General features: G+C 38.0%; 1 protein-coding gene and 1 pseudogene across 10 annotated transcripts in view; one reads left to right on the top strand and one right to left on the bottom strand.

Annotated features, from left to right (window-relative positions):
• Window positions 1–15712, bottom strand: part of VPS13B (vacuolar protein sorting 13 homolog B) — a 791444-nt gene that overhangs the window by 45316 nt on the left and 730416 nt on the right. For all 10 annotated transcript variants that reach the window (XM_060116054.1, XM_060116052.1, XM_060116058.1 and 7 more), the window contains 7 exons: window positions 8129–8392; window positions 7368–7451; window positions 7015–7190; window positions 6430–6600; window positions 5870–6071; window positions 4550–4738; window positions 1755–1901 (listed from right to left, as the gene is read on the bottom strand). In XM_060116054.1, the coding sequence (XP_059972037.1) occupies window positions 1755–1901; window positions 4550–4738; window positions 5870–6071; window positions 6430–6600; window positions 7015–7190; window positions 7368–7451; window positions 8129–8392 (1233 nt within the window). The remainder of the gene's footprint in view (window positions 1–1754; window positions 1902–4549; window positions 4739–5869; window positions 6072–6429; window positions 6601–7014; window positions 7191–7367; window positions 7452–8128; window positions 8393–15712) is intronic.
• LOC132501138 (U6atac minor spliceosomal RNA) lies at window positions 1947–2053 on the top strand (annotated as a pseudogene).

Below are 15712 nucleotides of genomic sequence, written 5' to 3'. Positions count from 1 at the left end.
TGATGCAAAGTTCTCACTATCCCCAGGTACTGCAAAGAGAAGCCACGCCATGTGGTAGAAATGTCATTTGTTGGGAGGGAGTCCTCCTAGAGAGGTGTGGCTGGACTGAAAGGGTGGCACCCTGGGGGACCTTGGGCAGAGGAGATCTGAATGAGATACAGAAGGGTAAACTGGGGGCTCAGAAGACAAATTTTTTTGAAGGCTCATCCTGAGGGAGCAGGAAACTCTGATCTCCAACCCTCTGTTGGAATTCCACATGGTTTCTGGCACATTAGAGAGTCTCAGGATTGTAGACATAAAAAGGACCTTTAGAGATAATTTATTTGGCCCTCCTCTTTCACAGCTGAGGAAGCTGCTTCCCAGAGTGCAGATGATTTGTCCAGCATCACAAAGCCAGTGTGTGGCAAAGCCTAGCCAGCAGCCAGGCTTCCTCCTGCGCTCTTAGCTGTTTCTTCCACTGTCCCAGACAGTCTCCCTGAGAGGGTAGGGATTACCATGTCTTTAAACAATTCCCACACCTGCCCGAGCAGGGTTGGGGTTGAAAAAGGGGGCCCCCTCAGCTGCAGAAAGGATGGGGGCCTTTCCCTTCTCTCAAGGAGCCCATTGTGATGCTGGTATTGAGGTGACTGCTGGCAATTCTCCTTTCCTGAGCGCCCAGCCTTTTTACTCATATTACCTCATTTAACCTTCACCCAAAACCTGCAAGGAATGCAAAATTATGCCCCTCTTCAGATGAGGAAGTGTCAGTGTCGAAAACCCTGACCCAATGCCTCAGGAAGCCCTAGGGTGGGGAGAAGCAGGGAAATTATCAGGGCTCATGCTGGTTCTTCCCTCAAATTCTCGCCTACAAGGCAATTACTGTTGACCTCTACTTCCCACCAGGGTACTTCTGGTCACCTATTTATTTTATCAATACTTCAATGAACCAAGATGAAATTCTATTACTCTGACATTTTTATAAATACTATAATGCACTGTAGGCTTAGAAGAATAAGACTTTCATCCTACTGTATTGCTCTAATGTAATTTTTAGGAGCTGAAAGTAAGGGCTAACAATAAATTCAGAAGAAGTAAAGAAAAATAATACTTTTCTATATGATGGTTTCAATAGCGTAAAACAATAGATACCACTTAGCATATTCTGTTTTCAAATCCTTTTAAAATATCTCCTTACTCTCTTAAAATAAAACTGTTCATCTGAACTGTATAAAGAATTCAATAAAAAAATCCTTCTTGGATTCATTTTCCGCGTATTCTGCCATAGAGACGTTAACATAAATGAGCTGGTACATTTTCACATTTCCTCTCCTCGTGGACACAGAGCTCAGCGCTCCCAGATCTGGGGCCCCGTTGGGGCTGAGACTTCTTCACACAGGGCTCCTCCAGGCACGGTGGCCTGCGAGGCAGATGTTCTTTTCCAGGAGCCTCGGAGCCAGTCCTCAGGCCCGCTTCCCGCCGGCGGGGCCTTGTGTTAGTGAGCTCTGGCAGAGAGCGCAGCAGCCTCGGGGCAGATGGGGCCGGCAGCACCCAGCTGCCAGTGGGTCCGGATCTCCTGCTTGGTAGGACGTCTCCTCATTAATTACCTTGGAAGTGCCCACTATGGCATCCATGGTTTTAATGAAAGCAAAAATAAATGAACCTTTACCTATACTCAGTGTTAGCTTTTGATTTGTTCCAGGTTAAAAAAAAAGTTGATAATAATTATTATTGATTTATGAAAACTTAGACAAAACAATCGTGTTTGAATTGCTTACCTCCTTTCCAGAGTGGGGTCTGGCGATAGATAACTGTGGTTTATAAAATATCTGATACGGTGTATTATTGATTATTGTAGTCTTGTCTTCAACCTGAATAATTTGTATGCCTTGCTGTACCATGGAGGAAATGCAGAACTGGCATAACTGCAGGACAATTGAGGAGAGAGTAATTTTTAAAATATTATATGGCTGTTGTATGAAAGGAGAGAAGGTTAGCACTCCTCTCGACAAGGATGGAAGAGGCGCATACAGTTAAGGCACTGCCCCTACTTCGTGGCATCTAACCACTGTTTTTTTGTTTATTCTGTCCAATCTTTAGAGTATTTTGACTCACTAATCATGTATTTCATCAATTAATTAATGAAAATATTAACAACTTCTAAACAACAGAACATAATACATAAATTCAAATTAAATCTGATACTTAAGTGGGTGCTTCCAAAGGGAAAAAAAATATATCATATGGCATATAAAAACCTCTTGATTATTTTTAAAAGTCATTTTATCCATTGGTTTGCCCAGGACAGTATCAATTTTATCTTCTGTTCCAGAAGATTTAGTAGAGTTCCCTTTCAGTCTCAAAATTGTCTTGATCCCTAAAAAGGGTCACTATTTACTCTTCAACAGGGTGCTTTAGCAAACCGGCTACTTTTCCTGCTATTGTATAGTGACAGAGACTTGTTTTCAAGTTATTAAACCAATTCCCTCACAAAATATTTATTTATAAAGCACTTATACATAAACAGATGCCACTTATCCTTTTCAACATAAAGAACTCAATCCAGCATTCCCCTTCTCCTCCTCATGCTCATCCTAGCAGCTATCTCACTGAATGTGTACCTGGACCAAGGGGAGTTCTGAGAACTTAAATAATGATGACAATGTTGAAGAAAATAGTAACAGCTGACCCTCATATATTGCTTTCTTGGGCTCCACCTGTTGAAGGTACTTTATGCATATTAATTCACAGAATGCTCACTACACCCACATGGGGTAGCTACTATATTATCCCCGTTTTACAGAAGAGAAAAAACGAGGCACAAAGAGGTAAGCAACTTGCCCAAGGTCACAAAGATAAAGAGGGTCTAAGGGTTGGAATTAGAAACCATGCAGACTGGTTCCCCGGTGCTGCTCTTAACCACGGTGTGTATCATCTCGTTGTCCTATCACATTGTATGAGGAACTGATGCTCAGAGAAGGTATTACTTGCCTAAAGATATCCATCTAGCAAGTGGTAACGTCAAGACAGAAGTTCTCAGAGTGTGGTCTGGGAACCCTTGGAGGAGATGGTCTTTGAGATTCCTTCAGGGGGCCCCAAGGTCAAAACTAATTTTAAAATAATAATAAGATGCTATTTGTCTTTTTCGCTCTAATTTTCACATGAGTGTACAGTGGAGTTTTCCAGAGGCTATATGACATATGATGTCATCATGCTCATGGCTAATGAAATGTATGTTTGTGAATTCTTGTGTTTAAAATTTTCTGTTTTAATTTCTAATTTGATAAATATCAAATAGATATAATCCACATAAACAAAAGGTTTTTGGAGGTCCTCGGTATTTTTTAAGAGTGTAAAGGGGTCCAAAGACTAAAAAGTTTGAGAATCACTACTAGAGAATAATGAGATATAAATATAATAATATTATATTTTCCAACAGTTCATTCATTCCTTCACTAACATTTATTCGCACTTGCTGTGGCCGCTTTGCGAGGTGCTGGAGGTACTGGGTGCTTGGCTGTATATCATAACTTTTTTTCCAGGTTTTGATGGTAGTTCTCAACTTACAGCTATTCAACTTTGGGTGATTCACGCTTACAGCTCTTTGCCATTTACACCCGTGTTACAGTATTTTGGCCGGCAGAGCATAAACATGTGTTGCCCAGACAACTTTGAGGAAATGGATACCAGCCTTGAATACTGAAGACCTACTACTTTGTATCAGAGAAATTTATTTTTAAAAAGTCACCAAATGACCCTAACTTTTCTCCAGAGGCTCTTTGAAGATGCCTGTCAAAATCTAGCTTCTTCCCAGAGAAAGGTCATTCTAAATTATACTACTCTGATGAAGCATCCCTTCTTTTTCAGATTTGGGACAGCTAAAATAACGAAGATATCATTAAGTACAGCATGAGATTTCTACATGGTACACTATGATACTTACTTCATACATACAGTTTAATGTTATTTGTTACTTTATTATTCAGCTAACCTGGTTTTCATATACTACTTTAGAAAAGATTCATGTTGAAAAGCACATAGCACTTATATTTAGTTAAATAATTTTTTTTTCTTTTTTCTTTTTTTGTATTCATCTTCATAAACATGGGTACCAGTCCGCTGTTCAATAATACAACTCCACATCGTTTTGCTCAGGATACCCTTTCCAGAAATATAACCTTTGCTGCAGGAGCCTTTGTCTTTTCACTCAATACTCAGAATGTTAGCAGCTCTACCTCCTGCTCTAAAACAAGGAGGCCAAGTACAACTTGTGGATATTTTGGAATAAGTTCACTTTTTTCCCCTACATACAATAAATCAAGTGACTGCTGAGTGTTCTGAAATAGAGTGGTTATTGGATAAACTATGTGACACAGCTTTTATCACTAGTAAAGGGAAAAAAAACGACTGTAAAACAGAGAGGTCTAAGAAATCACGTTACACTGTTAAAAATTGTTTGGAACAAGTAATACCAAAAGGGGTTAAAAAAGAAAAGGGTAGACATTTTAAACAGGTTGAAGGGATGGCATGCTATCCCCCGAGCCACACAGACTTTTATCGACTTTGATCTTACCTTCTGATGTCCTGGGAAAGCACCAAGTCTTATTTCGGCAGCAACAAACCCTTCTTCGTCCAATGACACAACTTCACCATTACCTCCATCTTTCCACTTTGGAGATGTCAGGTTATGGACCAGTTTAATTGCTACTGACTTGTGCACAGTGTTTGTATTTGCCCAGTATATTCCAATTTGAAAAGCTTCCTGGAAAAGTAATGCCTCAATTATAAAGTATTTTTCTTAACTTTGATATTATTACCTCAATTCGTAGGAATTTTTTTATATTATGTAATAGGTCTACTTAGGCAACCAAATCCCTTTTTTTTTTTGTAATGGCAACATACATTTTATTTTAGTTCCCAGTGCTTTCTCTGAATCACAATGGAATTCATATTTACGGAAGGAGGGAAAAAAAACATCAATCTAAACTGCGACTACCCTATGTACCAAAGGCTTAAAAACTGAAGGTTTCATTTCATTTCATTTGACAAAAGAACAATATGCAACACTACATACATGTAGGTCAACATTCCAATTCCTTAAGGTAACATCATATGATTATTAAAAAAAAAAAGGAAAAATGCAATTGAGTAAAGATGTTTATAAACTGGAGTTCAAAAAAAAAAAAAAAAAAAAGGACTCTCAAATTATTCCCTACCAGGAAAACATTTTATTTAGAAATTCCTTGTACTCTATTTTCTTACAGATTTATGTGTCTTCTTGAACTGGGCTAGCCTTATCAAGAAAGTTCTCCTGTAATGGAATATAAAATCTTCCTATGAAATTCTGTTTTACAATTAAGTTTTTCTTCCCTTGTTATTAATGATTCTATGCTGTTATCACTAACAGGGGGCATCCATGATTATGGACAGGCAAGTTCACTTATAAGGGAAAAGGGGCCTTGACAAAAACAGCTGTTCAGAAATCTTTAATTCTTATCCATCTTGCACATCTCTGAGAGTTTCTGTAAGAACCACAAAAATATCTAGGGGGTGGGTTAGCATAGAATATGGCTCTTTATTCTTAACATATCCTGAGTAGGCAAATCCTAATACTTGTTAAACATCCTATACACAATGGAAATGAGAATGTAACTAGTACAAGTTATCAAATTTAATGATAACTCAAGCATGAATACTGCTGATGGGGAAAAAAAAAAGACATCTGAGATGTCTTTGAATATCAAAGAACATTCCATACCCCTTACATATGCATCTAGGAGGACAGTTTTCCACAACTGATTGATTCTGTTAAGAACATAAATGCAACCTCAGAATAAAAGCTGGTTGTTGAAAGGAAAGAATTCCTATCAGTTTTTTTAAAAAGTTATAGTACCTGAAAATTAGGAGGGATAATAATTTTGCCAGCAGGAACCTGTAGAACAATCTTCTCTCCCTCAAACAGCCAGAGGTCCCACTTGGACTGATTGATGAGCAGGGCCCAGGGTAGCAGCTCTATCAACAAGGTCCTCACATATGGCTTCCAGGCTGACAGCTTCACTCGCATTGGGCTGTCCCACTGGCTCAGCTGCTCATTCCTGTGCCAAATACCACATCCAAGAGACTCAATGAAACATGATGACTTCAGGATTCATGAAATGTGTTTAAGGATTCCAGACACACAACGCTCCTGTATGACACCTCTTCACACCAGAGCCATGCAATGCTAAATTTGCATCCAGGAGAAAGAAACTTTTCATGCAATTATGTTCGAGATTAAGAATGAAGCAATCTACAGAATACATCTACTAGGTGATGAAAGGTCAGCATCTGACAGATACATGCAAACATCTTCTTTTTAAAAATGTTTTTATGGTATCTAAGATTTTTATGAATGGTCATTTATTTCTTAATATCGAGAAATGTTTGTAGAAAAAGACTGCTAAAGAACATTACCTGTCAGAGTCCTTTTTATTATAGGGCCATGTGGGTTGAAGGGACTTTTCTGGCCCGTAGAATTCGTCAAGGGTCTGAGTAACTGTGCCTCCGGGGTGTATCTTAGTGGCTATTTGCTTAATGAGGGATGTTGAGATGGGAACAGCACACTGTGAAGGATCATCTTCTTCTCTAGGAAATGGAAAGAAAAACCAAGAATGATGATCAGATGGATTATAAACCAATATTTTTTTTGGTGAGAGTGAGTGAATTTTTGGTGCTTTAGGGATGATGACACAGTTTGGGGAACTGTCTGGGCCGTGGCCTTTCCTCCCCAATGCTTGGGTGGAGATCTCTTGTTCCTCTACAGAAATTATGTGTCAATTACATTTTCTGATCATCCCTCTTATTTATATCCAAAGGGGCTGAATTTTATCTTAAACTGTAGAAGAGAATAAGAGAATACTAGGCAGGGCAATTTAAAAATAACATTCTCATAAGATAAGAAATCATACGAAAAACTCTATCCTCCCTTACCCCCTCAGTAGGACAAAGTTACTTTTCTACTGAATCTCTCTTAAGAAAATGTAAGGACTTTCCCAGTACCTTGCTTGAAATGTTAGGTGATGTACAAGGTCAGGTTCTATGTTTTGCAGTGGTTTTTCCTGTCCTTTTCCTGGAATAATTTGTGTTTCACTCAATCCCAGACTTCTTTTCTCCAAATGTATGATAATGGGGTCTGGAAGATGACTCCTCATGATAAAAAGAGGGCTGAACACAATCTATAAAAATAAAAGGACAGAACAACTTTCGTATTTGCTTTGTTGCAGTATTCCAGCTGTTTGACGCTGAAACAAACTTGTAATAAATCTCGTCCCTGGGTCACTCTGACCTTAATTTATTTCAGAACAGGAAAGGTCAAAGTCATATGCCATATTTTAGGATGAGAAAGCACTTACCATTCGTTGTTGCACTTGAGAGCTGGGTTCTAAAGTCAAAACTGTGCACCAGACATAAATAATAGAACTGTTTGAAGATGGCACCTGCACATGAGATAGAAAAGGGTTCTATTAAATACTAAACAGTTTACTAATTAATCAAAATAAGGCACAGATATAATATCCATTTGGAGGATACAAAAAGTTTAAAGTTACAGAAAAAAGCCATTTAAAAAAAGAATAAGCAAAAACAGACTTCATTATGGCATAAAGTGAATGTGCAGTGAGTCAATGGGGCCAATTCTTTCCATAAAGATGAAGGGATTTGTATGTGGAGAGACTGATATAAGAGTGAGTGGGAGAACAAGAGAGAGGATTTGTCCTTTATGGGAACGAAAGTGATGATGGTGGAGATTGAGAAAGAGATAAAAAAGTAGCAGATCATCATAAAGCTTCTCAAGAGGGGAGGACACCCTTTATTCCCTCCCGTCCCTCTAAAGCCCTTGTGCATCAGAATCTTTTTCAAGATATAAATCATCTCCATCTGGGAGGGGTAGAGTCTTGGCTACGAGAACTACTGGAACTGATACAAACGTGTTGTCGTGGGATGGGGACGAAAAAGTTTGAGAAATAATATTTAAAGCCTTTTTATATTATTTCAGGCCTCCCCTCTTTTGTATATATCATTTATTAATAAATTAAGTGCTGTACTGAATAAAGAACATAATGAGAAATTTAAAATTTTAAAGGTGCTCTATTCTGGATTGTATTACTTCTCATACCTGAATGACAACACTATACTCAGGGGTCTTGGATTCCAGACACACGTCCCTCGACCAATCTTCATCTCCTTTGGCCTTCACACACAACTCGGTCAGTTCGCTGTCTTCTAGTATGTACGAAGGCAATTTCCGTTTGGCTGTGAGGCAGTCAAAATGTTCTCGAACCACAGCTTGTCCATCTTGACCAATGTAATGCTGAACGACTTTTAGTTCTATGCTCTGAGACAAGTAACTACAGATAATCTGTCTTCCACAGATGATAATCTGAAAGACAATCAATCAAGCCATCAATCAATAAGACTTCATCAATTCAGATTCCATGAGTTGGAAATACAGGGAAACCTTGGAGATATGGCAGGTTTGGTTCCAGATCAACACAATATAGCAAATATTGCAACAAAGAGAGTCAGATGAATTTTTTGGTTTCCCAGTGCATGTGAAGGTTATGTTTACACTATACTGTAATCTATTAAGTATTCAAAGCGTTATGTCTAAAAACATTTAAATACCTAATTAAAAAAATTTTTTTTGCTAAAAAATGCTAACCATCATCTCAGTCTTCGGCGAGTTGTAATCTTTTTGCAATAGTAACATCAAAGGTCACTGATCACAGATCACCGTAACAAAGATAATAATAAATGAAAACGTTTGAAATATTGCGAGAATTAGCAAGATGTGACACAGAGACACGAAGCGAGCCAATGCTGTTGGATTGCTTGATGCAGGGTTGCCGCAAACTTTCAACTGATGAAAACGTAGTATCTGCAAAGCTCAATAGAGCAAAGCACAATAAAACAAGGTATGCCTTGTTCAGACAGAGTAAACTATGCTGATTTTAATGGAAAGAAAATGAAATCGTTAGCTTATTTAGAGAGTACAAGAAGAAAAGGAGGCCTCCAAGAAGAGAAGGGACTTTGCTTTGGTCATGTTGAGTTTGCAGAATTCAAAGGACAGACATGTAGGCAGGATCCATGCCCAGCTACAAATGCTGGTCATGTGCTTGAGAGTGAAGGTGGGACTGGAGATGGAAGACTTGTGAAATTAAGTCCTGTCCTCCTGTCTCAAATTTGGAAATCACAGGACTGTCTTCCTGTCCTCACAAATGTGTGCAGACAGGAAGACAGTTTACCTGGAAAAGAGGGTGGAGGCTCAAACCCAGTAACTGACCAAGACTTTAGGTACAGACTCAGGGTGAGAAGTCAGAGAAGGGACGAAGGAGTGTCAGGAGAATGCAGGGTTGCTGAAGCCACGAGAGAAGAGACTGACTGGAAGGTGGTGGTGGATGGTATCGAACAATGTAGCAGTCAAAACGGAAGGGGCCTGGAAACAAGACTTCAGCTCCCATAGCTGAGATGACAATTGTGATCAATTTATTCCCTGCGGCTGGTTTCCAAGGGTTTATTGCACTCTTAGGCAATACGAAATCTCTGTACAAACTGATAATACAAACAACTTTTAACTCAGGAGCCTAATTATATTTGATCTCATTCAGGTTTTTCTTATAGCAGAGAAGCATTATCTTTATACAACACACAGAATTATCCATTAAACCCATGTATTATTTAACTTTTCATCCAGCTAAGAGTATAGTTCAGAGCAGGCATTAAGAAATATCTCTTAAATTGGTGGAAATTGAAAAGATAACACAAAATTTACTCCTCTGCAGTGAATACCTTTAGAAAGCAAATCCTGTGTAATATGATTTTTCACCATGATTAAGGAAGACAGGACTGTCACATACTGTTTTCCTTATTTGTAACAATATTTTTCCAGGTTATAAAATATATACTAAGTAATACATGTATAGCATGTATGTCTAAGAATATGATGGTTAATTTTATGTGTCAACTTCAATGGGCCATGGGGGGCACAGATATTTTACTCAAACATCACTCTGGGTGTGTCTGTGAAGGTGTTTCTAGATGAGACTAGCATTTGAATTGGTAGACTGACTAAAGCAGACTGCTCTTCTGGGTGGGCCTTATGATATCAACTGAAGACCTGAAAGAACAAAGAGCCTGAGTAAGAGGGAACTCCTCCTGTCTCACTGCTTGAGCTGGACACTGGTCTTTTCTAGCCTTTGGACATGGACTGAAACATCAGCTCTTCTTGGTACACTAGCCTACTGGCTTTTGGACTGGAACTACACATCAGCTCTTCTGGTGTTCCAACTTGCAGATGGCAGATCTCAGGACTTCTCAGCCTCCATAATCGTGTGATCCAATTTATAATAAATCTCTCCCTCCCTTTCTCTACATACATATATATGTATATGTGTGTGTGTACACACATACACCCTACTGGTTCTGTTTTTTTTTTTTTTTTTTTTGGAGAACCATGACTAATACAAAGTATTTTCACAAATTATCTCCTTTATTCTCACAGCAACTGTTCCTGGTGAACTTAAGGTTCCTGCTTTGTCGCAGAAGAATTTGGAGATGAAGTGATAGGTAAGAAGTGGATTTATTTAGAGAGAAACACACTCACAGACAAGAGTGTGGGCCATCTCAGAAGGCGAGAGAGCTTCGAAATGTGGCGTGGTTAGTTTTTATAGGCTGGGTAATTTCACAGGCTAATGAGTGGGAGGATTATTCCAACTGTTTTGGGGAAGGGGTGGGGATTTCCAGGAATTGGGCCACCGCCTACTTTTTGACCTTTTATGGTTGGCTTCAGAACTGTCATGGTGCTGGTTGGTGTGTCATTTAGCACGCTAATGTATCACAATGAGTTGTATAATGAGGCTCAAGGTCTACTGGAAGTCGAATCTTCTGCCATCTTGGACCCAGTTGGTTCTAACCAGTCTTTGTCATGTCCTATGGCTATGTCATTCTTTTAAAGGTTGTGCCCTGCACCCTTCCCTCCTGTTTCACAACCACATAAAACAGGCACTACAATGACTCCTCATCTTAACAAGGAAAAACACAGAAGTACAGAGATGTTGAATAACTTTCCTGATGTTACCCAGATGGTCTGGCCCAGAGTCTGTGTTGATCACCATCCTGACTGTCTGTATCTCATAAAATTAATACCTACTAATTAAGAAAACAGAAACAACATAAAGAGAATAAAGGTTGCCCATCACAAGGTAAATGTGGCAGAAACCACTGGCTCCATTCCAAATAGCTGGTCCCTCCTTTTCCTTTGCTGTTAAAATCACTGATTTGGTTTAGGTCTCAAAAAGCAGCACAGTACTCAGGGACGGTGGACACCTCCCATGACCCCCATTGGCTGTATCACAGTTGGTACAAGCTAATCGTGGTAATTCCATTACCTTTTTGCTAATGATTAGTTTAGGGGTGAACATGGAGCTCTGTTTTGGCGAATAATATAAAAAGGGAAGGCTGCTAAAAGGCTCTGGGAAAGCTTTTACTCTTTGATAATACGGGAGACAGTTTGAGAAGGGAAAACCCTCCTTTTTTTTTCTGCCATGGAAGACGTTAGGAGAGGATATAACTTTTGCAGCCATCTTGAGGTCAGGAAGGCAAATTCAGGAGGACAGCAGAGAAGCAGGTACGGTACTGAGTTGCTTAATTAACTAACCAACATCCGAGTCTGCCTTCTTCCTTTTTGTTATGTGAGGTAATAAACATAAAATAGAAACAATAATAGTATCTGCCTCATTAGCTTGCTATGAAGATTAAAAACCCTATTTTGTAACTTCAAGCTGAAAGCATCCTAATGGATACATTTTCCTATGTCATTAGAAGTACTTTGTAAGTATCATTTTAAACAAAACTATTATTTACACAAAAAAATGTGAACAACTATGAACTATTATTTACCCCAAGCAAATCTGCTAGATTGACAGACCAAAAATTAAAGTCATTGTTGTTTCAACTTGCATTATTTGAAGAGTGAGGTTTAGCATTTTCTTAAACATTTATTTTCCAACTATCTACTCCTTTGAATTTTCTTTAGAAGGAACACATCTGTAAAAACCAAGCTATGCTTAACTGCTACATTTCCCCTAGATACTCTGGACATTATAATCTTTTAAAACAATATTTTCAAAATAACAAACATGGAAGTCCACTGAACTGTGAACACAAGATTTTCTCTAGCATATGTAGACTAGACACTCATGATAAGCCTTATGACGCCATAGCATTGCCCAACTTTGAATAAACAATAGAAAACTCTGAGGCGGTATTTAACTCTGTTCTTATTCCGATGTGTCCAGGCCTGGCAATGTGTGCTCACTGCTCTTGTTTCAGAACCTTTGGGCCCCATGAGATTTAGGAGAGAATTTGGCTGTCTCTCACAGAAACCACAGAATCTCTGCAACCATCTGGGACTCACTTTGTTTAAAGACAAAGATCCTCTTGGTGGGTTTTTATAGTTTCATTTTGAACCAAAAAGCCTGTTAAATAGGCTTTCAAATTTGATAAAAAGAAAACCCTTAAAAGTGGCCAGGGAGGGAAGGCTACTTAGATGAAGGAAAATCCAAAATGGCTGCTCCTCGGAGTGGCGCTCTTCATGGCTGCTCCCTTGCAGGGTTCAGTGAAAGCCATGCCTGCTTTTCTTCAAAGTGGCAACACTTACAATGCCGTTATTTTGAAAATTATGGTTAGAATTTCAAGATTAATTTATCAGTTGAAGACAGCTACTTAATTTTTTTTAATGTAGGGTTTCTCTTTAATACACATTTCCAGGTTTCACACTAATTCCCCTCTTTCCCCAAAGCCACAAAGATGTGTATTGAAGATTTCCACATATGATTTTACTTAGCAGGTTTCAGAACTCTTATTAGATCAGTGCCAAGAAGAATAGCGATATTAAAGAATAACTCCAGAGCACCAGATGCACTGGAAAATGATATCTTAACCATGATTAAAAGTGTATGTATAAAGATACAAATATATATACATACATTCATATGTACATTTAGGTTTTTAGAGTGGTAAAGCTCTCCTCAATGAAGGGATGGAAAACACGGAAGCAAATATATGTGCATGAGTAGTTGTATAATGTACAAAGTCCCTGAGAAATTTTATGTGTGGTCAATTTTCACTGAATTGGGGAAATGAGAGGGGTACAGGAAAGGCAGGGTACAGGTAACCAAACGTCATTGTTCAAGCAAGCTTTAGCCAATTCTCCACTGTCCAGTGGTGTATTAATGCAGTTAAGGTACATCAGAGAGCTACACACACTCTCCTCCCCAAATGGGGCTTCATAATTAGGCAGCTGCGTTTTATTGCAAATTTCCAGGCCCAGGTGGGATAGAAGGCAAGAAGCCAAGATGTGAGGGAGGCAGGAATCTACAAAGCTCTTCTGGAAGCTCGGTTCCTATCTTCCTAACCTGGCCAACTGAGGAAATCCTGTCTCTGACATACTTTAACTAGCGCTAATCTGAGTATTAGTTAATCTACCCTGACCATAAAAAAAAATCCAATTTAAAAAGAACTAATACATTTTTGCGTGTGTGTGTGTGAGAGAGAGACAGACAGAGAAAGAGAGACAGACAGACAGAGAGGGGGAAAGAGAGAGGGAGGGAGAGAGGGGAAAGGCAGAAAAACACTGACTAGAAAGGGTTTTTACAATGTTGACACATGCAACAGTTGGCTTGAGGTTGGCATCGTGGTCTGCTGAATCTCATATTACCTGGGTTCAGTATAACCCACTTTCCATTTGCTTCATTCTAGGTTAAATGAATTGCTGTTTCTGTGTTCTAATTTTCCGTGCTCTGCTAAGTTTTTTAAAAAATTTATTTATTTATTTATTTATTTAATACAGCAGTTTCTTATCAGTTATCTATTTTATACATATTAGTGTATACATGTCAATCCCAATCTCCCAGTTCATCCCCCCCCTCACGCAGCTTTCCCCCCTTGGTGTCCGTACTCTGCTAAGTTTTTTTAATGGCCCCAATATAGAGCTCAATCTCATTTGATGAGGACAAGAAATGCTACAACTCAAAATATAGTTATATGTGTATATACTTTCCATGATAGTGGGAATGTAAAAATGGACTTTCCCAGTTCCTGTGGGAGAAGAAGACACTTCCTCTCAAAAAGGTAAATGCAATGCAAGGGCTGGTTATGCTTCCATTATTGCTCTCCAAAGAACCTTTCCTATTTGGCTAGATTTGACTTTTTTTTTTTAAAGAGTATTTATTATAAATGAGGTAGAAGCAGAGAAAAGCGTGAGAGGCATTCCCCACAGAAAAGGATTATTAACATTTACCAGTACAAATAACATTTGGAAAAGTTCTGAAATGTGATTTGGCACCAGAAGCCTTAAAATCTGTATATTTGACATTAACAGAGAGAGTGATTAAAAGAACTACTTAACTTTCAATGTATGGAAATTTTTTTTTAGTTCTGATTTGAACCCCTCATAAATATTTAAGATTTAAAAAATGCTAATGGTTTGAAAAACTCAGGAAATCAGCAGAAGTTTTAGAACAAATATATATTTAATTATTTAAAAGATTAGTGTAGCCCCAACAAGACTCTGCTAAGACAAAACAATGAATTTTGTCTAAGGAATAAAGTACATCTTTTTAATTTGGGAATGTGCATCAAGCACCACAAAAACATTCATATCCTTTGCGCAGGTAACTAAATTTTATAGCAATTTATTTTAGGGACAGACTCAGAAATTTGGACATATATTTATACACAAAGATATTTATTTAAGGATCTATTATAGTAACCAACTGGAAATTAACTAAATGTCCAACAACAAGGAAATGTCTACATGGGGTTTGATATACCATATGGTAAATCACTATGCAACCATTAAAGGGATAACTTCAGGAATTTTAAATAACATGAGAAAATAAGCATTATATAATGTTAAGGGAAAAAAACAAGTTGAAAAACTATAATTACAATCAGAGTTCAAGTTGGTTAAAAGATATCTGCATAGAAAAAAAGAGTAGAAAAAATACACCAAAGTAATAATAGAATATATTTTTTGGTTGGTAGATTTATGGGTAATTTTAGTTTTCTTCGTTAGGCTTTTCTGTGTTTCCAGATATACTTTATAATAGTTAACATAAAAATAACACTGTGACCTAGTATTTATTGGGTGCTTTCTTTTACAAAAGGAATATGAAGCATAGAAAGGTTAAGAAATGTGCCTAAGGTCATATAGGTAATAAGTACTAGGACTGAGAAATCTTTTCCAATCAGAAAAAAAGTAGGTAAAGTTTTGTGAGAATTAAAAAAAAATGTGTTTTTCATGACCAACTTTTTGGGCTTATGATATACTGTTGCAATAGTATCTGCTCAGGTACAATGTATGTATTAATTTATCCCTGAAATTTAATATCATTTTGTGAAAGTAGATAAATCTATGGCAAGAATGAGGCATTAATATAGCAACACAAAAAAGTCCAACCAGCATTACTCATGCCTGGGAATATTTCGTTATTGTAATTGTAACTAAAATTTATTGGATTATGACAACGGGCCAGGCACTGTTGTAAGCACTGTACATATACAAACTCATTTAATTCTCATACTTAGTTCATGAGGGAAAGCACTATTATTACTATTCCCATTTTAGAAAAGTGATTCACAAAGGTTAGATAACTTGCTGATGATCACGCAGCTAGCAAGGTTGCCTGTGATCTTAACT

Source organism: Mesoplodon densirostris, chromosome 13, assembly GCF_025265405.1.
Source record: "Mesoplodon densirostris isolate mMesDen1 chromosome 13, mMesDen1 primary haplotype, whole genome shotgun sequence".
Classification (NCBI taxonomy): Eukaryota; Metazoa; Chordata; class Mammalia; order Artiodactyla; family Ziphiidae; genus Mesoplodon; species Mesoplodon densirostris.
Note: the sequence above shows the minus strand (reverse complement) of the source record. Positions and strands in the feature narration are given on the sequence as shown.